Here is a 23,300-nt window from a genome sequence, read left to right as displayed (position 1 = left end):
AGGCTTCCAAGGAGGTCCTCTGACTTTTATGCTTAGCTTTAAACTTGAGATTAGTCCCCCTCAGAGTGTCATTGATTTTTACAGTGCATTAGTAGTAGCCAGCGAAAGTTGTCTGATTCTACAGTTCTTATAATTACTTTTCTTCTGAAGCCTCTCAAATACCTAAGACACCTGCCGGTGCTTTCTGACACACTGATGTCTCATCCCAATTTACCACAGATAAAAGTTTTAGTAATTGCACCACGAGAGCACACCAGGGATTATAAGCACCAGCTACCAGATGCTCATGATCAGTTTCCTCAAATTCTATTTTATAATTTGCTTCCTAGGACCACTGGTAGTACCAACTATCTGCTGTGGACTTCCCTGGGATACACACTTGACCTGGAGGAGGTATGCTTGCAGCAGGATATTGCTGGACATAATACAATACTACCTGAAACGGAGTGAGAGGGGCAGGATTGCTCTGAGGGAGGAGGTGCACTGTGTTGCAGTTGCAATATCTTCATCAGAATCCTTTCAGTGGTCGGCAAACTGCGGCTTGGCAAACTGCGGCTCGCGAGCCACATGCGGCTCTTTGGCCCCTTGAGTGTGGCTCTTCCACAAAATACCACGTGTGGGTGCGCACATACAGTGTGATTGAAACTTCGTGGCCCATGCGCAGAAGTCGGTATTTTGTGGAAGAGCCACACTCAAGAGGCCAAAGAGCCGCATGTGGCTCGCGAGCCGCAGTTTGCCAAGCCGCAGTTTGCCGACCACTGAAAGGATTCTGATGAAGATATTGCAACTGCAACACAGTTTTTTAAAATCCTGATTTCTGGGCCTCACCCTCCGGAAATTCTGTTTCTTTGTTACTAATGTTGTGTGGCCCCACCCCATAACAAAGAAACAGAATTTCCGGAGGATGAGGCCCAGAAATCAGGATTTTAAAAAAGATTCCCAGGTGACTCTAATGTGCAGCTAAGGTTGAGAACCACTGCTCTAGGCCTAGAGGGCACAGAGTTGTCCCAAATTGAGGCAAGCGGGCTGAATGAGCCCTTGCATGGCTGCAGTCATCAGTAGCTAGGAGGAAACTATTTCTTGGGAAGAAGTGTTTGTTGCCAGTGAACTTCCTGCACCTGAGGATAATTGCTTGAGAGCGAGATTCAGCTGCGAGCCATCTGCAGCCAGCATCCCGCGAGCGCAAAACCGCGAGAATCGAGCTGCGAGATCTCAGCCGTGGTCTTGAGGGCGAGGTCACAGAATTTACTCCAAACTCCAAACTTGTACGTGCTAATACCGTTTATGAGGAAATTCAACACTTTTTTTTTTAAAGAAAGGACAAATCAAACGTGGAATTATTTAGTAATACGTCTTGAAAGAATCTTAACATCACAGAAGTTCAACGCGCTAGGTTTTCAGATGAGGAATCGGAGGTGCAGGTAAGTCAGCGTTTTGCTCAGGGGAACAGAAGACGCTGATTGTGGGTCTGGCTTTCAGGTTCAGGTGGTGTGCCGTCCCCCAGGGCTCTCCATTAGCATCCAGCAGGTCTGGAGAACCATATATCAGAGGTCGTTTTCCATAGTTCCAAGTTTTAGAGTCTCGGCCCCACTGCAGTTTACTGTAGATGTCAGTACATCATTGCTGTTTGCCTCAAAACAAAATTTCTTCCTTTTCCCTCATTTTCTAAAGGCATTGCTGGTTTTTGTAGGACCAGGACATTAATTAGGTTAAGGTTTTAAGTTACAGGAGGAAATACATATAACTTATTGTACTTTTCTTGTTGAAAAGTTTTGGGTAAAGTTAATTTTTGTTACCTCAGTTGAACAACAAGAATCACCTGCGTAAAAGTGAAGGCTCCACAGTAAATGGCCCCAAATCAGTTGTTGTTGTTTTTAAAAACAGATTTTCTTTCTTTTTACCTTTTTATTGACTTTATTGGGGTGACATTGGTTAATAAAATTGAATAGGTCCCAGGTGTACAGTTCTGTAATACACCGTCTGTATATTGTATTGTGTGTTCACCACCCTGAGTCAAGTCTCTTTCCATTTATCACCCCTATACCCTCACCCCCTTCTACCTCTCCCCACCCCCCACTTTTCTGCTTGTGATCACCATACTGTTGTCTGTGTACATGAGGGTTTTTTTGATCCCGTCACCTTTTTCACGCAGCCCGACAACCTCCCTCCCCTCTGACAGCTGTGAGGTGTTCACCACCCTGAGTCAAGTCTCTTTCCATTTATCGCCCCTACACCCTCACCGCCTTCTATCACTCCCCCCCTTTCTTCTTGTGATCACCATACTGTTGTCTGTTTCCATGAGTTTTTTTAATCCTATCACCTTTTTCACCCAGCCCGACAACCTCCCTCCCTTCTGACAGCTGTGAGTCTGTATCTATGTTTCTATTTTGTTCGTTAGTTTATTTTGTTCATTATATTCCACATATGAGTGAAATCATATGGTGCTTGTCTTTCTCTGACTGGTTTATTTCACTTAACATGATGCTCTCCAGGTCCATCCATGCTGTTGCAAAGGGTAAAATTTTCTTTCTTCTGACAGCTGAGTAGTACTCCATTGTGTAAATGTACCACAGCTTTTATATCCACTCATCTGCTGATGGGCACTTGGGCTGCCTTCAAATCTTGGCTATTGTATATAATGCTGCAGTAAACAGAGGAGTGCATAAATTCTCTCAAATTCATATTTTGGGATTCTTCCAACAAATTTCCAGAAGTGGAATCTCTGGGTCATAAGGCAGTTCCATTTTTAATTTTTATTTTTAAAAACATTTTTCAGGAAACTCTCTACTGTTTTCCACAGTGGCTGCACCAGTCTGCCTTTCCATCAACAGTGCACGAGGGTTCCCTTTTCTCCACATCCTGGCCAGCACTTGTTTGTTGATTTATGGATGATAGCCATTCTGACATTTTGAGGTGATACTTCATTTTGGTTTCAATTTATATTTCTCTGATGATTAGTGACATTTAGCATCTTTTCATATGCCTATTGGCCATCGGTATGTCCTCTTTGGAGAAGTATCTATTCAAGTTCTTTGCCCATTTTTAAATTGGATTGTTTGTTTTTTTTTGGTGTTGAGTTTTATAAGTTCTTTATAAATTTTGGATATTAACCCCTTATCAGATATATCACTGGCGAGTATGTTCTTCCATTCAGTGGGTTGTCTTTTCATTTTGTTGATGGTTTCCTTTGGTTGGCAAAAACTTTTTAGTTTGATGTAGTCCCATTTGTTTATTTTTTTCTGTTGTTTCCCTTGCCTGTGGTGCTATATCAGTAAAAATATCGCTGTGAGAAATGTCTGAGATTTTACTGCCTGTGTTTTTCTTGGTTTGTCTCAAGATTGCATACTAAGCTCGTTCCTCCCATAAAGCTACCCTTTGTTTCAACTGGAAGTCTGTGTTGAATTTCTCTGCTCTCATAACGGAGAGTATTTCCATGAATAGGGAACAGCTTTTGGTGTTTGGCTACCCTAACTGTTATTCCTCTTATTAGTTTGTTCTTTCCCAAAACAAAGCATTCCCTCTTATAAACAATGTCACTTGTGGGCTCAAGTGTTTCCAGAAATACAGACATATCTTGGATATTGTGAGTTCGGTTCCAGACCACTGTAGTAAAATGAGTGTAACAATAAAGTGAGTTGTAATCTTTTTGCTGATGGAGGGTCTTGCTGATGGAGTGTTTTTTGTTTTGTTTTGTTTTTTAAGTACAAACAAACAAAAAAGCCCAAAACAATAACAAAAACTGCAATGCCTGTGAAGCTTAATAATAAACCAAAGAGCAATAAAATGAGGTATGCCTGAAAATTGTTTTCAATTTGATAATTAAGTTCAATCATCTTTTAGTAAGCATTTATAATGTGCTAAGTATCGGGTCACTTGTTGGGTTACAAAAGTGTTCAAGATGTAATATCTGCCATTAAGGAACTTGATCTCATTGGGTTGAGATAGAGACCTAGAGAAATGATTACAATTTAAGTAACATGTATTAAAAAAAAAAAGATGGGCACAGGGCTATAGGTTCACAGAGGAAGCTAAGGAATAACTGAGGCATTAGACCAAAAGTCATGGTATTGTCTTGTGTTAACACTTGTATGGAATGGCCATCCAGTAATTCTAATTAGCAGGCTAAGCAGGAATGATTTATAATGCTAGCTAGCAAATACTGTGGACCATGAAGGAAAAAAGTAAATTTCTGTGCAATCCTGTGGGAATCAGGAAGTAGAGGGTTGAGTAGAGCAGGCACATGGCAAAGTTAAGTTCTCAGAGGTGAGAAGAAACAAATTGAATGAATAAATAACACCTGCTTTAGATGGCAACCCAAGAGCTGTGGGAATCATCTAAAAGTGAGAAGCCTGGGAATAAAGCATAAACTTGCCCATGTTAGAGTTTTGCCTGAGGCCAATCCTGCTCAGTTTAATTTGACACTTTCCTGGAATGTATGATATATAACATTACCTAAATCACCTATGGACCTTGGAGAAAAATGCTAATGTCTTGTTAAAGTTATTACTATTGCGTGTTCAGTATGCATTTCTATAGGGACTCCTTTTAATTAGGATAGTGTTTCAGTTTGCCCATCAAATAGACATAAAATAACCAGTTATTATAGTATTTGTATTGTTTGAGTTATTATCAAATGTCAACTCCACTTCCTAGGAAATCCCAAAATGTAGCATTTTGTATTTTCAAATAAAAGAGTTCTTTAGAATGCATTATTCATAGCAAACTGTATATGGGGTTGTGTTTGCTTTTGTTCGAGCAGGTAATTTACTTTAATTTATTTTCTTAGAGGGAATGTAGGGGTGAGAAAGAGAAAGGTGAGAGAGGTAGGCGATGTCTCTGCATCTCTCTCCATGGACATGCTCCTTGCTTTGCAGTCTCACCTTCATTATTATTTTCTTTTTCCCATTCTTTTCCTTTTGGGAAAATTAAAACAATACTTGAATACCTTCTCCAAAATTTCCAAATTGTCAACACTTTGAACATTTAAACACACACACACACACACACACAATTGTCCTTTTCTCTCAAATTAACAAAAAAAATCTGTTGTTATATAGTACTGTTATTATTTTGCTGTAAACACTTGAGTAATAAAAGAACCTCAGTACATAAACATGTAAACACTCTATTTTAAAAATAAGAGGAAAATTTATGTGAGATGATTTCTAGGAGATATTGTGTGAAAAACACAAGGCATGGAGCAGTATTTCTAGGGTGGCTCCCATTTGTATAAAATGAAAATTGTTATTTATTCACAAAAGGCATACAACAAATATGTATTGAGTGACCCACTGTGGTTGGGATTATTCAAGGTGCTTGGGTATAATGGTTGAATGAAACAAAGTATTCTCATGGAATTTATATTCTAGTTGAAGCAGACAGGGAAAAATATATGATTATGTCATGTAGTGATAGGTAATATTAAGGACACTAAAGCAAGTTAAGTGTGATAAGTAAAAACAGGGACTACAGTTACACTTTCATGTAGTACTCAGGGATGACGGGACCTTTTAACAGAGGCCTGAAGATGGGGATGGATAGGAACAGATTGGAGGGAATAAGATGAAGAATGATATCTGTGGTTTTATTATTTTGAGTTTTGAGTCATAAAACATAAATTTGTTTTAATCCCCCAAAAGAAAGGAATGAGAGGGCCCTAGAGAAATAGCTGAATCCAGGTCTGGGCAGGGATGCAAAAAGGAGCTCAAAGACGAATGGGGTCACAACACCAAAATGACACAAGAGAGTAGGTCCTTAAGCTTTGTGTCCAGCTTCACTGTGTGTATTCACATAGTTAAATGCTAATGAGAGTTCTGTGAGAGCCACTCGACCTCGCTCTGGAGTGCAGGTCCCAGCATGGTTGACCAGCCCGGTGCTGTGGTCCAGGAGGACCCATGGATGTCCGCCCAGGCCCTGGACCGGCTGCTGAAGATGCCGCTTCTACTGCCACGGATTCACACCTGGCCCTGGTGGTTTCCTGCGCTGAAGCTGAGAGACCCATTGGTGTTTTACCTGGAGGCATGTCTGGCTGACCCCATCTTTGGCAAAACCAGAGTCATGATTCCGGAAATAGAGTGGATGAACCAGGACCTGCTGATGGTGGAAAAGGTGAACTACGGGAGCTTAATCGAAATCACTGTTTTCGGACAGCCCCGTGTCCAAAATAGGGTGAAAAGCGTGCTCCTGAGCCTGGCAGCAAGGCACCGGGAAAACCGTGCCTGAGATAAGAAGATGAAACAACTTGAGAAGTTCTTGAAGGCCCATGGGTCACCTCCCCCGAATCCCCAGTCTCCCCGGTCTCGGTCTCCTGTTGCATGATATTGGCAGGAGCTTTATGAGAACCGACCTGCTCCTGCTCCTGAAGTTCTAAAGAAGCAAGTGTCCTTAAATCTCAGCTTCTTCCTTTGGCTGGATGGATGGTGGTTTGGTTATTCTGATGCAGATAAGAGTGGTGTTGTAATAAAATGAATTTCCTTTTTGTCAAAAAAAAAATGCTAACAAAAAGCCATTGTTTCTAAGCTATTTTCAATTCATAATGCTGTGTCAGAGCGAACTGATGTCCTGATTGCCAGCTGGCTTGGGAGCTGAGTTAGTTCAAACTCAGGGGAGTTGCGAAATTCTCATAGGAGAAATGCTATAGAGAGAGCCTCAGGTGGAGGTGCCTAGCAAAGGTCACAGCTAGCCATGACATAGGGACAACTGGTTGCATACATGTCGCTGCAGAATATGTCCTGTTTTCAGAGAATTCGTACATTGGTGAAGTTGTTTTTCTGTGAATACCTCGACTGGCTCTATTGCTCACCCAAGAAAAAAAATCCCAAGTTTACAGTTCTCAAACTGTGTGTATCTATTCCTTCTTCTCTGTTTTAGTATTTAATTAATGAAATTAATCTATTTATTGTTTTCTCTTGTAAAACAGCATGCTGATAAATAATGTCTTAACGTTATTCTTGACATTTCCTAATTTTGTTTTAAATTTATGAGTCCTATTATGTCTGAAAACCAGTTGTGCTGGAGAAAGTAGGTCCATTTTTCCTTTTTTTTTTTAAAGTAAAGATACTACAAGAATAATAATCACCATCCCTCCTATAAGGACCCTTCCTGAAAGTTAATGACATAGCTGGGTTAATGGCCTTAAAATTCTAGGACCATCAGTTTCCCCCTATACTCATTAATTCTTCCCAAATGCTCAAGACTGAAGTAATTAGCATTCAAATAAAATCAGAAATAGTGGGACCCAATAGGATATTGGTGAGATGTCAGAGACAGTATTTAGAGTGAAAATTATGAGAAAATACTGACTATATATGATGAATTCATTGGCCTATAAAAAGAACTGAAAGCAAATAACTACTGGAATAAAAGGAAAAGGGGAACAGAAAATAGCAGAGGTGTCCAAAGAAATAATGAATGGGTATTTGAGTATATTATTCAGAGTAGGTAAAAAACAAACAAACCACACAACAAAAAACAAAAAAAAACACTACACACACAAAAACTCATCCAAAATGATAGTGAGAAATAGTCTAAATATAATCCTGCCAAGTTTGAATACTGCAAAGCTTTTGAATACCGTATATAATTGAACATGGACTTTCAAAATTTATAGTCCCTGGTAAAATGGGCCTATAAATTAGGAGGTAATGAAGGCTCAGTTTCTAAAGAATGCTCCCGCATTGAAGCTTGATTGCTGTAAGTCTCACCTTCATTTGCATGGTAGTAAATTGACATGAACATTTTTTTGCATGTGTAACAAACCTAAAGGAAAAATAGATATATATATTATTGAAAATGCAAGCAAATAAGAGAAAATGCACAATACACTATCCTTTCATTCTCAAATCTAACCCATCATAACACATGGAAATGAAAACATGAGTATGCTGCTGTTTTTTAGGAAAGCATACTTCATAATGTAGAATAGAATTGCATTAGAGTGGAGGCTACATTTTGTGAAATTTGAAAAAAAAATTACTTAGCTGGTTCAACTTATGTTGGGCCTATAATTAAGAATATAGAAATAATCTAGTAGAGTCTGTAGAAATTGTGATATTTTAAAGAAGACTATTGAAAAGCTGATTAGAAATCTATTTAATTTGGAGTTTAAGAAAATTGGACTTAGAGTATAAGGGGAGCCAGCAGGGCAATTATGTGTATTGATTGGATATTGTTATACAATTGTATTGAGTCCCTTTTAGCATTTAAACAAATGATTACCAGCAGAGAACTATGCATTTAAAATTCACTCCATGTTACTCTGGAACAGAGTTCTGAGGCAGACCATAAATCTTGTGTGTATGCTTAACATAAGTATGGGTTCTTTTATTTTTCAGCGTCACCTTAGTCATTCTTTTTTTTAAATTATTATTTCAGAGAGGAACAGAGAGGGGGAGAGAGAGAAATAGAAACATCAATGATGAGAGAGAATCATTGATTGGCTGCCTCCTGCATGCTCCACACTGGGGATCGACCCAGGCATGTGCCCTGACCAGGAATCCAACTGTGACCTCTTGGTTCATAGGTCAATGCTCAACCGCTGAGCCATGCCGTCCAGGCACCTTAGTCATTCTTAAGTTACAAAATCATAGAATTGGAGTTGGAAGGACATCTAGAGATGTTGTCAACAAAATAACTTCTCTGCATCAATTTACTTACCTTTTATGTAAACAATTCCAGAAACAAAACATTTTATAATTCCCCCTAAGAGATCATTAAATCATTGCAATGTTTGTAAGCACTAACAGCTAGGAGTCCCGTTCCATCTGGGCAGTGTATTTGTGTTCCCCACCCTTTCCTCTCCCTCTCCATCCGGCTTCTTACTTTTTGGATTCTGCTTTCTTTTTAGCCAAGTAAATCTGTTTCCCTTTTTTTCTGCATCTCCATTGCAGGTTTTGTCTAATGCCTCAGTGCCTCATTTGTTTTTCTCATACTCTCAGCATCCCCAGATCTCTTATATTTTCCTCTGAGTCCTCAATGAGTTGATTTTATTTTGGATTGAGAGCCAAAGAACCAACATGTGATAAATCAAGCTGGGAGGAAAATGAGAGATTGGAAAGTGTGAATGCCTAAAGGACTATTTTCACCAATTGCAGGATTTAAAGGCATTCTTGCAGGCTTAGGAGAATATCAATGGGAATGGCTGCCAATCTCTCTCTTAGGTGTACTTACCCTGGCAAAATTGTTGGGCCTATTTTCTGGCCAACACACTATTAGCATACATAAAGTTCTCTGTTGGAAAGTTTTCAGAATCAATTAGAGTTCAGAATATTTTTTTTAAAGCACAGCTGAGGGACTCATTTAATTAATTGCATTTCAGGATGCTTCTATTCTTGTAGGGGCTGCCTGTAAAGTAATAACAAGGTGGCACAGGAAGGCCGTGGGAGATTTTGCACTTCAAGAGGCATCCATTTAGGTACATAGTTTCCATCTAGTAGGTTACCACATCATTTTGGAAGTTGTACCATCCCCCAAATCCTCATTTTATTACTTTCACAAAATTTTCTGAAGAATAATCTTTACTTTTTATGTAGCATCACTATCGAAACCAATTTACAAATAAATCCCGTGATTCTTCTTTTTGTGAGCTGAATTTTTGATTCATTTTTGTTGATAATGCTAAGAAAGTCCTGTTGAGTTTTCACCATCAAGGCATTCCCTTGATTTACTTAGGATAAGTGCATATTTTTGTGCTAAGTGAGGAGCACAATTGTTCCGAAGATCTCAGCTCCTAATGGCTATAGTATTATATTATAAAAAGGTGCCATACATATTCATCAATATATTATATAAAAATAAAAACAGTATTTTTAATTTTTATTTGTATTACTAGAAATACTAGTATGTAGCCTACTTATGATGATGGGGAGTTACTATTTGCAGATATATTCAGTAAAGTATCATTGTCTGTCAGACAGGAATTTTATTTCAGAACCAATACAGAGGGACAGGTTACTGTTTTCGATGACAGAAGTGGGAATGCTGAAAATTTTGAAGCCAGAGCTCAAATACACTGGACAAGGGTTTTGGGAAACAGGATATGAATTAAGACACCAACTGATGAAATCTTTGTAGCTAAAGAAATATATCATTTAATTGCAGTGTGACAAGAAGGTTAGCTATGACAGATAACTAAATAAAAGTCACCCTTTTTATTCTGCAAGTGTATGCATGTGTGTTTGTGTATATGTACATGTGTACCTGTTCTATCTTATGAGATGATGAATTATAAATATGAAATATGGATAGTGAGCACTATGGTTACACATATTTAAAGGGATTAGTCTTTTACACATAATCCATGTAATCTATGCTGGAGCTTGAAGCTGCAGCCTGTTATCATTCCTGCCTCTGTCCTCTAGAGCCTTTCTTTTATCTAAGGAGACAGCAAACTTCTTCTGTGAAAGGCCAGATAGTACATACTGTAGGCCACGAGGTTTCCACGGTAACTGCTCAGCCCTGCTGTTATAGCTTGAAAACTGCCATAGACAATACAGAAACCAATGGGCATGACTGTGTTCCAAGAAAACTTTATTTCCAACAACAGGTGGCAGGTGGGATTTTGCCCTTAAACTAGTTTACTGATCTTTCTTCTAGATGGCTGATTTCTGCTCATTAGATAGCTCTGTCATTTCTGGAGGTGCTTAGAATTTGAAATGAACTAAGGATCATTATATGGATATCTTTAGATCATTTCTAATTCAGTTTTAGGAATGTTTTAAAGGCATTTTTCAGTCCTTTTCAGTCTAGCCCAGAGGAGCAATATTGCAGTGTGTCTTTTTAAAAATTTTCCTTTACAGTTTACATTCAATATTGTTCTGTATTAGTTTTAGATGTATAGTAAAGCGGTAAGTGTCCTTTTAATTGCAAATAGTATCACATTGTGAGAATGGGGTACTACTTCTCTAAGTACTGGAGAAGACTTACAATGTGTGTAGGAAGAGCAGTGTAAAGGGGGGGATAAATGGTGATTGGAAAAAAGAAAAAAAAAGAGCAATGGCCCAAGATTCAGGCCCCTTGAGGTCTAGTGTCTATCTCTGTGACCACATACCTTGGTTTCCTCAGTGGCAAAGGAGGATATTGGAACTAGACATTCTACAAATTCTCTACCATCTCTAGGATGTTATGTTGCTAAATTAAGGTCCTTGGCAAAGCTGATTCCGTAGGCAGTCTTAGATATCCATGTTTTACTTCTGAGCCATTTTCCTCCGGCAGAACAACAGCAGACACTGGTAACGTTTGAAGTGGAACACATTTGCTGTTTCTACCTTAGGAATCAATGAACGGGATCACATTTGTTGGCAGTTTTTAACACAGGTTTGGAATTCGCTATGTATTTGTTGCTTACCTGCATAAGAGTAACATTGCCCTTGATGATATTTGTGAATAGAACCAGGAATATTTTTCTTTAAAAATGTGTAGCTATAATGCATATATTTTTTAAAAAATTGGTTTATACTTTTAGTGTGACATGTTCATCATTTTTAAGAGCCACATTTCTTTTTACATTTTAACAGGTGTGAAATCAAAATGTGTCATATACTTGCTATCATTTAGGCAGCAATTGTGATATAGTTGTTATTGCCTATACATGGGCATGAAAACATATATATATATATATATATATATATACACACACACACACACACACTCTAATATATGTTCATATATATTGGTCTTTGTCTCTCTCTCTTTCTAACAAAAAATCTGCAGGGAATCCTGAATACAATAGTGAGGCACTATTAAAAAATGCTGTTTTATCAAGGATCTTGATGACACAGAACAATTTTATATAGAAAATTATGGAACTTAATTACTCAATTGGTCAGTAATGTGGAATCTGAATGTAAAGAAAGTGTAGTTATATTTATTTCTTTTTACATGGACACCAATGATATATAATACATTTATGTCTAATAAGTTTAAATGAGCCATATTTACAATATAAAATTGAAAGTGATGAAAAGTATTGTGACAATTTAATTGGCAGTGGCATTTTTTTTTGCTCTTAGTAGTACATAAAATAATGGTGTGTTCTTATAATGATGGCATCTTAGATTTATAAACTTGGTATTCTTAAGTAATATGGGAAATGTCTAAAAATTTAGAGGAAAATATGAATTAAAAAGAGAAGTAGGAAGCAAATTATGGCAAAAAAGGATATCTTATTTTGCCTTTCAGCATTGAAAAGAGAAAAATTGATATCCTGATGTACATTTCTGTCAGAATAATGAGCTAAGATTACCAGTGGAATTCAGTGACGTCCTTTGAGGAACATTGACCTCACCCATCTTATACCTCATTGTTTTTAGCACCCAGAACAATTGCTGGCATTGAGCTGGCTGCCCCCAATTTTTTCTTTTTCTTTCTCTCCTGTCCCCCCATGCTTTTTTGAGTTTGAGGATAAGGGATCTTTAGAGCAAAATTGGGAATAAGAGAGGCCACAGAGCCCTGCATATTGTCTTCAGAGACTTTGGAAACAGCCCTGGTCACAAATGTAAGTTTCCTTTTGGCTTTGAGGGTTAATAATGTATGTAAAAGTTACTGTTTGATCTCTGAGGTCATGTTAGACAAAGAAACATGAGTCAACAATACTGATATTTAGTATAGCAGGTGTTTGTACTGAAACTGTGGCATAGACAAAAGAATTTAACCAGCTTGAACTAAATTAGAAGCAAGCATAAGTTATCACTGTATTTTAAAAAAATATTTCAGCAATTAAGAACTTGGCAAAAACACTTTCTGATAGTATTCCATAATTAAACTATCCTTTAAGCATTAGCCTAAAGAGCCAAGGTTATCAGTTTCTGAGCTAGTTTTGATAGAAGCAAATGCTAACTACACAGAATTCGTGCAAAACTTGTTTCCATATGGTCTCCGGTATGTTTTGTTCCTGCAATTTTTAGAGTCTAAAATACTTTGGGACGCTTAGGTGTCATACCCACCCAAGCAAAACCAATTATTGCAAAACTCACAAAAGAATCTTTTTTGGGTAGAGAAATGAATTTATTAAAAAATAGATGTTAAGGTGTTGAGATAAAATCTTTGCTGAGTTATTAAGAATTTTACTATATGCATGTAGGTTATAGCTTTATATTATTTAACTTGAAATTTTTTTTATAAGTGTGCTGTTCTTTGACATTGAATATTCTAGGAATAAATAAGTCCAAATACCATATAAGTCTAAATACCAACAAATCAGTACAAATACCTCAGAGTTTAGTGAGAAAATGATGGTAATACATAGTAAGAAAATGTGTATATACAGGGATTAGAATTTTATGGAGAAATTTTATGTGATATATATGAATGCTAAGGAGCAAAGATAAGTTGGGGCAAGAGTTTTCACAGAACTCTTAAAAAACTTCTTCATCAGAAATTTAGTACACTCTCCTGGAAATGTTGAGTATTACTGTCCAAGAGGCCTAGTGAATCTTAGAGATGGAAATAGTGTACATTGATGCAGAGAGGAGGCAATTGACCCAAACACAGTAAAGAGCAAGAATCTTGAAATAGAAACAAATAGCCAAATAAAATAAAACTATTGCTAGGATGTGTCACAAATTATGATGATATGAATAGGCTAACTACTATTCAGTGGTGGACAAAATAGGTATGATATTGCCCTTATGAAACTTATATTCTAGTTTGGTGCAGCAAATAAAAAACAAGCAAATAAATGAAAGGAGCAAATTTGTGGTAAGCAATAGTACTACTACCACTACTTCTACTACTAATATGATGAGGAGGATATGAAACTAGATGCTACAACAGTGAATATTAGAGATGGGAGGATCTTTTAGATAGGGGAAGTCAGAGCAAATATCTCTAAGGAGTTAAATTTCAAGCTAAGATCTAATGGTTGAGAAGGAGTCAGGTGGGTATGGGGATGATGAGAGAACAGATAACACAGAATGAGGTTGATGGGTTCTGAAACTAAGAAATGTAAAGCCTGGAGCAAAGTAAGGAAGGGAGCAAATGCTGAAGTTGAATTAGATAGGTAGACAGGGCACAGGTCATGCTGGACATTGAGGGCAGAGTGGAGAATTTGGATTTTGTTCTAAGTGATACTAGTAGGAATTCTTTGGAGAGTTTTAAGCAAGAATATAAGCAAATATGACATTTTAAAAAGATTATTCTGGTTCTCATTTATAGAGTAAGTTGGGGGGATAATTGTCCTCACCATCATGCAACTACCTATAGAGCACTTAATATGTGTCACACAATAATCTAAGCACCTATAATTTATTTCTCATTTAATTCTTCCTAAAAGGTAGGCACTATTATTATCCCATCATTTTATTTTTTTCATTTTTAAATATTTTTTATTGTTGATAGTATTACAGATATCTCCCATTTTCCTCCCCATTATCCCTTTCCCAGTCCCTATGAACCCCTCTCCCCTAGGTCTTCACTACCCTATTGCCCGTATCCATGGGCTATGCATATAAGCATATAAGTTCTTTGGTTTATCTCTTCCCATATCCCATCATTTTAGACATGAGTATAGTAAAGCACTAAGAGATCAATTACTTTGAGTGGGATTACATAGTTAGTAGATGGCAAGATTATGCTTTAAATGGAGGCAGTCTGTGCTCTAAATCACTGTGCCGTCCTGTAAGTAAAAAACAAAACAAAACAGGAAATGATACTTGCTGTAGTCTGAGAGAGGTGTAGTACTTTGAACTTGAGAGTAGAACAAATAGTATTTGGTGATCGGTTAGAGCAGTGGTTCTCAACCTTCTGGCCCTTTAAATACAGTTCCTCATGTTGTGACCCAACCATAAAATTATTTTTGTTGCTACTTCATAACTGTAATGTTGCTACTGTTATGAATCATAATGTAAATATCTGATATGCAGGATGATCTTAGGCGACCCCTGTGAAAGGGTCGTTCGACCGCCAAAGGGGTCACGACCCACAGGTTGAGAACCGCTGGGTTAGAGTTTAACTCAGAGGAGAGTTTGTAATGGAAAAGGAGAAGTCCAGGAGGGTACCTACATTTCTGTAGCTGGGTCACAGAATGCACTAAAAGTTAGAGTTTATGTTGATGAACAGTAAAATCACAAAATATAATAATTTTGGAAGTGTAGTGATATAATATACTTTGTTATGAAAGATATGTTTGATGATACTGGAAAACCTGGGAGTCAGGAAATCTTTAAGGAGTCTGCTGCAATGACTCCTAGTTGAGAAGCTTGGGGACTTGTATCTGGCAAATGTCCTTGGAATTGGAAAGGAAAGCATGGCAATGAAGAACATTTTTAAGGGAAATTTTTGTCTTTTGAGGCTTACTGGACTTGAGAAATGAATAATGTTGATGGTGACCTAGTATAGTTTTTAATCGTTGGCCACTTTCATTTTGTTTCTAGGAGTTGCATAAACCCTTAGGCAGGGATAAACCTAGTTGCCTGGACCAGTCCCCTTCAAATTAGTACCCATGCCCTTGAGAATGTGTCACACACACAATTGAAATTACACAGTTAAAACTTGTATCCTGTTCATGACTTAGAAATTAAAAAAAAATTCATTATCTATTAAAGGTGATATTTTTAAATCCTCACCCAAATATATGTTTATTGACTTTTAGAGCGAGGAAGGAAAGAGTGAGAAACATTGATCAGTTGCCTCCTGTATGTTCCCCAAGTGGGGATTAAACCCAAAATGTAGGTATGTGCCCTGACAGGGAATTGAACCCACAACCCTTTGGTGCACAGGACAACACTCCAACTACCTGAGCTACCCGAGCTACCCGGCCAGGGCCAAAGGTGCATTTAATAAATATTTATTGAGGGCTTACTCTAAAATGTCAGCAATGTTCTAGATATAATGGTGGCAAAACAATGCTAACTCACTGTCCTCATGTAGCTTTTCTTTTATTCCGGAAGATTCTTTATGCTTTGTATTTTGTGATGCACAGGCCTACAATGCAAAATGGAAGGAACATACATGAACATGTTAAAAACAACATCATTTTCATGTTGTTCTTCATAAACCCCAAAGAGTAAAAGCAAATACAGCAAATATATCCCTATATAAAAGTTCCACAAATTTTACTTTGGTAGCTTTTCATTTAAAGGTAAATATCTCGAGGATTCAATTTTAGAGAGCCGATGGTTTTTAGGGTAACTTTGTGTTAAAGCCTCTTGAGATTTGTTTCAATTTGTATTTTTGAGTAAAATAATTTCTGAGCATGACACATAAACGTAACAAATATCATCAAAATAAAAATATTTGTTTTCCTTTGTCTAACACACTTTGAGTGTTAATTTTCCATGTTCTATAAAGTACAGATAAACATGCTTTGTCGTAGCCCTGTGGGGCTTTGCTGTCTGCAGCTAATAGCATTACTGTGCTATTTCCATTTTCCCATAGGACTAGGCCAGGTCAAGTAAGGAGCTGGGTAAGCTGCTTTTTAAAGGGGGATTTTAAATGTTATTTAAATGAGGACAGAAGCAGGGGAAGCTGAAGTCCACTAGGTGAAGAGAAATAAAATACATGTTTGTACATCAGACAACTTTGTGAAGCCTCAGGGTAGAGATAGGGTAGGACTAGGAAGAAGGGAGGTATGTATAAATGAATGGATGATTAACTAGGCGTGGCCTGGCCCGAGTGGGTGGTGGCAGAGTCAAACAATTCAGTCTTTAATAGGAGATTAGGGAAAATAGGCTGAACATCCCAACTATGATCACAATAGCAAGGAGAGCTATTATCATGCTTCAAAGAAGAGTGTGACACAGTGAGAGGGCTAAGTGAAGAAGAAAGATTTGTTCCCTGAGGTTATTGCTATCAGAAAAAGAGGAAAGCGTGGTTGCCCAGGTGAGAAATGGTCAAGTCTTATACTAAGTGGCAGACAACTGAAGAAAAGGAGTGAGTGTAATCATAGCATTTTAGAGCTGAATGGTGCCTTAAAGATAATCTTCTAGATGAGAAGTTGAGATGATATCATTTACTATTTGAGTGACATTGAACCAGTTTCCTCATTGCTGATGCCCGGTTTTATTAATTTGTAAAATGGTGTCTCAGTAGTGTTGTAAGACTTCACTGACATCATGTATGTGTATTATAAACCACACCGATGATAGATAGGAAAGGTATAATTATAGAAGACATTTTGAGGAAAGAAATGATAGGTTTTGGCAATAGACTAAATAAATATGCAGGGTGAAAGAGATGAGTCAGAGTTTAGTCATTAACACATTCTGTTCTCTTTTGGTCATAGGCATTTATGAGACTCTAAAATGAGGATGATTAACATTCATTTGAACGTTAAGAGGACGATTGTTAAAAACAATTTTATATGTTGGCCTTTTGAACTATAACTCCCGCACATTCCACACTGCATAAGGCAATCATCTGAGTGGGTTTTGTTTATTGTGTTCTATCATTTGTTGAGCACAAGCATCAGGTCAGATGTTCCTCTTTCTCAGGCTGTGTCTGATGAAAGATTTCATTCTGTGTCAAAGACTTGGCCTTGCTCTGCAGTGTTCTCCATGGGTCCCCTTGTCACGTCCATCAGCTAGGTTTGGCTTGTGAGTGCCTTGTATAGGGAGTTTGTTTTTAGCAGAGTTCCATAGAATCACTCAGTAGTTCTTGTTTCACATGCACTATTGCAAAAAGTGTCCAGGTGTCCAGGTGCTGTTTTTGTTTGCTCAAAGAAACCTTGAATATACTTCTCCAGTGGATAGCTCAGTACCCTGACCCAAGTCACTTACTTGTGAACACACTGGTGCCTATCATAGCAAAAGGATGTTTTATTTTCAAATAGGAAAAAAAAAAAAGAAATTCTAGTTTATTGGCTAAAAAGCCTGGGTTTGACAGCCTGTCCTCACTTCTGCTAAAGATATATTTTACTTAAGACCCATCAATTCTAAAATCTTCTGTCTTTACCCTCACAAAACAAAAGTACCTACATATTTTATTCCTACAACTTTACAGTATACCTCCTGAATCAGCCAGGGGGAATAGAAGAATCCTGTGACAGTTATTGGTACCCAGATGACTATCCTGCTAATACCTATCACCAGCCTGAAGGGATCTGGCCAATTATAAGATTGAGCTCAAACAAAGCCATACAAGTCTGCTTCCTAGATTTAGAACCAAGGTCAACAGGTTCATGAGCCATTCTGTAAATCTCATACAACCTCCTGCCACTGTGACATGTCAGTGATTCTGAGCATTTGATTCTCCCAATTGGAATTTTTTTTTTCTGATTCACTGTATGTTTATGGAAGTTGAAGGGATAACTTTGCCAAGTAGCGGTAGCAGTTGGGCTCCCTGGAGCTCTTTCCATATCCACTGGGGAGAAAGCACCCAGTTTGGATAATAATTAAAAGAAAAAAAAATTGTTCATGTTCTTCTAAGAACCTCAGACTCAGAGAGGACCCAAACTTGAGCTCCAAAAAGGCAAAAACTTGTTTCTCTTAGCGACATTTAAGGATCTGGTTTATCTTCCTGTCACAAGTATTGTCCAACAGGTTGCTGCTGTGTTTCAATACACTAGACTAGTGAAGCGCTTTTTTTTTTTCTGCCTGAGATTATTCTGCATCAAGCATGTAAAGCTCGCTGCCCTCTGGCCGCATGTGGACCACAACGAATATTTTTGCGGCCCAGCCAATATAACAGTATGTAAGAAACGTTTTAATAAAAATTTCTTAACTTAATTTTTACAATATCCTATTATACATAAATATTAATAATGTTTGCTAATAACTATAATCGTGTTGCATTCATTTCCCTTACATGCCTTATGCGCAGGCGCATCATTTCTCTCCACTAATACTAGCAGCAAATATTTTAGCAACCGATTGCCACGTCATTAGCCTTGTACTGACTTGTTTGGTGTGCGCAACAGGAAATATTTCACTTTCAGAGAACAAGAAAATAGGTTGATTTGCATTACACTTATTAATTAGTGCAGTTAGTCAGTGTTTGGTAAGTTAATGTTCAAGAAAAATAATTTTTATCAAAATGTTCTATTATTTTATGTTAACGATTACTCATTTATTTCAGCCCTCTGTATTCAGCGTGTCTCTATTGAAATAAACCTACATTTCTATGAAAATTGAAGCTTTTGTTTTTTTTGTGACCCACATAAACTTAAACCTTGTTTATTTGGCCCGTGTTAGCCTTTGAGTTTGACATGCTTGTTCTACATGATGCCATCAGACAAAGCATGTTCATTTGTTCTGTCAGCAATCTTACACCATCCAAGTGATCTGTTCTTTTTTTATCATTCATTCAAGAAACATTTGGGTGTTCCTTCCAGGCCACTCTCTGTATTAGACTTGTATGAAAATTTTAGTTGGTTCATAATGCTAGATAAGCACTCTAATAAAATATGAATCATCTGCAGTGGAAATGGAGAGAAGTGAATCATATTGTAAAATTGTGAATTTGCAATTTTGTAAAAGTGGAGTCCATTCAAGAAGCAGCAGATAGTTCAATGTTGGTGAATTGTAGGATCAAGTAGACAGAGATAAGTTTGCTAAATTCCATGCCAGATCATGAGGATCTGCTGTGCCCTAACAAAGCAAACTCTTGAATGCCCCACCTGTCTCTTCTCAGCCTTCACGAATTCATCTGCAGCTGAAAAATGTGTTTCTGGAACACTGACATCTTCCCACCTCAGAAGTATCTGCTTCTCTTTTGTGCCTGAGATCTTGCTCTACTACCAGGGAAGATGGCTCCCTTTCAAGCATTGCAAATTGGAAAGGAGTGTTGCTGTGCCTCGGAGCACTCTCAACAAATGGGGTGATAGTCAATGATAAAGTGTGTCACACACACACACACACACACACACACACACACACACACAGGGTCTGCAGTGGGATTGAGCCCCAGTTACCCACAGAGGTAACCTACTTGTTAACACATCCTTTATAGACTTTGCTCCCTTCCCTGTCTCACTTTTCCATTTGTGTTTCCTGGGATCACCTCCAAAGAACCAACCTTCATTTACATACTTATTTCAAACTAAGACAATATGATAAAGTGTGGGCTTGATCCTCTAGGTTATCAAAATCCAAGAATAATTTTAAAGCAGGGGATAGATGTGATCTGATTTACATTTCAAAAAGTTCACCAGAAGTGTAGAGAATATATTACACAGGACAGCACTGGAGGAGACAAGGATTGTAGGTGATTGTTGAGTTAATCTGGGTAGGAAATGACTGTTTGGGGTGGTGAAAGACATGTAGAAAATATATCTTTAACCCTTCATACATTAGTATCACTCTCCAATTGGAGGGGCAGTCTTTGTAACAGTGTGAACCAATCCAGCCTTGTTCCTTGGTTAAGTCTCATCTTTCTAACTCTGATTTACTGTCTTTCTATTGCCTAGTCATCCACTCTCAAATTCATTATATGGTCTGTGTTTATAATCTGGCTTTATTAGAAACAGACTGACTAATGCTTCAGTAGAGTCTTAACATTCTTGAAATCCCCCTTCAGAGCAGAAAGGAGGGTTTGGCACCTCTTCCCTACAGGTTGCAGTCTGGCTATTAGAAATTAAGGGCTCTCTTCCTGGGGTTTATTCCTATGAGACGTTCAGTAAGTTTACAAATTATGTTAAAAACACACACACACACACACACACCAAAGATGACTCATATCAGTTGCTGTCATTTTTCTACATTTGTATCTACTGAAGCTGTTTATTTACTTGGAAAACCATGGCCTGCAATTTGGTAAATGGCTACCCTAAAATTGGGGTAAGTTGGTGGTGTTCAGACTATGGCTTACTGGGTTAAGCAGCTGTGCTTCTCACTGGGTTGAAAGGAGATCACAACTGTGGTGGGTGGGCCCTTCTTGTGTTGACTGCTTCAGGATGGAGTCCACACCAGTCCTGAATTACCTGCTGGTGTGGAGTGTCAATAGTTAATACATTGTCCTATCCTATTTCATGTTTTGTCTTTCAATTTTAACTCTGTATAAATATAGATAAACATAAAAATAGTATTAAAATTACACTTTAAAAAAAGTTAAGTTGTAAGGTATAGAATGTGCTGATTTTATCATCTTTCTGTATCCATTCATTATTGATATTCCAGAAACTAATTCTCTCACATCAAATGTTAAAAGATTATTCTCTAAATGGTATTAGATAATTGGTGGGATTTTTGGAATAAAGTTTCATCCATACTGCACACCAAATGTATTCCAGGGGTATCAATATTTAAATATAAATAATAAAATGAAATAAGTACATAAAATATTGTTAAATATTTTTCTGATCTCACAGTGTGGAATGTCTTCCAATGCAGCTTATGAACAATTGGTTTTCTTACTATCTGAGATGATAATTTGTTTTTAGAGGAAACTCTCCTTATTTAGCAAAATGCCTTAATATACTTGTGGATTTGCTATTGCCCACGAATATTTATATCATTTTTAATCAATTTTTAAAAATATATATAATTGTTGATTTCAGAGAGGAAGGGAGAGGGAGAGAGAGATAGAAACATCAATGATGAGAGAAAGCATTGATTAGCTGCCTCTTGCATGCCCCACACTGGGGATCAAGCCCACAACCCAGGAATCAAACTATGACCTCTTGGTTCATAGGTCAACTCTCAACCACTGAGCCATGCTGGCCAGGCAATATTCATATCTTTTTTTCCTCAACACGCACAGACCGCATTTCTAGACCCCTTTGTATTTGGATGGGGCCATGTGACTATTTTATGCCAATGGAATATGTATGTCAATGATGTATGTGATTTTAAGAACACTATTAAGAGCGTTTTTGCCTTTCCTAAGCAGTTCTCTCTTTTGAGCTCTGCTCTTTGGAAGCAAAGAAGATGATGGAAACACAAATGGAAGAATTCAGGGTTCCTGAATAACTGGACATAGCTGCTCCTCTACCTCTACCATTGCACTGGATGGCAGCTTAGAAAAACTGTTGCCTTTAGCCCCTGAGTTTGGGAAGTGTTCGTTACAGTAGATATTCTACTCTGACCAAAACAAAGTTGTAGGATTGAGCTGGATCTCAGACAACAAAAGAAATATTTAAATTGTTCTACATTAATACTCATTTGTAGAAAAAAGAGATGTGGATTAGAGGAGAGTGAAGAGCTATCTATGTAGGAGATAAGGCCCATCAAATAGAGCCAAGAGACTTTTAAGAAGAACAATTCACTTGGAATACTCTCACATGGGTTTCCCCCCAAATCTCAAAGTCTATACACAAAATTGTTATGTGTGAATAATTTGTAACAAATTAAAGAAAGAGGCTGGGTACTAAGTCTGGGTAAATGAAATGCAAAACAACAATTGCCTAAGTGAGATGGTAAAGTGATCATTAAACAAATTTAGTGGAAACTAGAGCCTGAGGTGACTAGGAAAACAAACTTCCAGATGCATGGTTGTATTTTAGTTCTAAGAAGGCTAGTGACATCGGCTGACATTTGGTTTAAATGAGGATAAGAATAATGGAAAACTATATAAAGATAGATTAAATTATTTACATTTTTATATAACCTACTACATAAAAGTAAAAGATACATGACATATTGGTTCTATTTGGCAGAATACTTATTCTTATGGATGACTATTTATAACAACTTGAGCAGTGCAATTGAACAAATGGTCAGAGAATATAAAGGGACAATTTATAAAAGGAAAATTATAAATGGATAGTACATATTTGAAAAATATCTCACTAGAAATAAAAAAATGCAAAATAAGATTCATATAAGGACAACACACAATGTTGGAGAGAGTAGACATTGTTCATAAAGCTATAGGAGTGTGAATTGGTATGAGTAAGCATGTCAGTTTGCTAATATATACTAGTATATCAGCCTCTACATGACTTTACATTCAAATCACATGGGGAACTCTTAAAAGCAAGAGAAACTTGGGCTGCATCCTAAATCAATCAAATCAGAATCTTTAATGGTGGACTCCAGGTGCCAATATTTTTTAAAAGCTCTCCAAATAATTCCAATGTGCAGCCAGGATTGAGAAACATTAATTTATCTATAACCTTAAAATATATTGACTCATTGCTTCTAAATTTCTGTTATTAAAAACCATCTAGAATAAAACTAGATTGTACACAGAGGTTTATGTATAAGAATGTTCAGTAATGTTATAATAGTGCAAATGGGAAATGACCTAATTGCCCAATAAAGAAATATTGTAGAATGCTATACACAAATTAAAATTATATTAGGAGAATATCATATGGGAAAATGTTCATTATTCACTCACAGCAAATACATTTTATGAAGAACATGATTCCAAATTTGTGAACTATATGTTCTACGTATTAATAGAAACAATATTAATCATATACATAA

At 37.3% G+C, this 23,300-nt stretch overlaps 1 protein-coding gene and 1 long non-coding RNA gene across 2 annotated transcripts; both read left to right on the top strand.

Annotated features, from left to right (window-relative positions):
- The first annotated feature begins 5,856 nt into the window (after positions 1 to 5,856).
- On the top strand, positions 5,857 to 6,222 carry LOC102243575 (oocyte-expressed protein). The gene has a single exon (XM_005857099.1). It carries the CDS (start codon positions 5,857 to 5,859, stop codon positions 6,220 to 6,222), a length of 366 nt encoding a protein of 121 aa, XP_005857161.1.
- Positions 6,223 to 6,580: 358 nt separating this feature from the next.
- Positions 6,581 to 23,071, top strand: LOC106726529. The gene is made up of 3 exons (XR_001362598.1): positions 6,581 to 6,592; positions 7,226 to 7,230; positions 23,050 to 23,071. It is a non-coding gene; the product is annotated as an uncharacterized LOC106726529 (long non-coding RNA).
- Positions 23,072 to 23,300: the final 229 nt, after the last annotated feature.

The sequence above is a fragment of the Myotis brandtii genome, unplaced genomic scaffold, assembly GCF_000412655.1.
Source record: "Myotis brandtii unplaced genomic scaffold, ASM41265v1 scaffold1071, whole genome shotgun sequence".
NCBI classification, from domain to species: Eukaryota; Metazoa; Chordata; class Mammalia; order Chiroptera; family Vespertilionidae; genus Myotis; species Myotis brandtii.
Note: the sequence above shows the minus strand (reverse complement) of the source record. Positions and strands in the feature narration are given on the sequence as shown.

Excerpts from the sequence above, each read along its gene's own strand:
- LOC102243575 (XM_005857099.1), top strand. The coding sequence starts at position 5,857 with ATGGTTGACCAGCCCGGTGCTGTGGTCCAGGAGGACCCATGGATGTCC.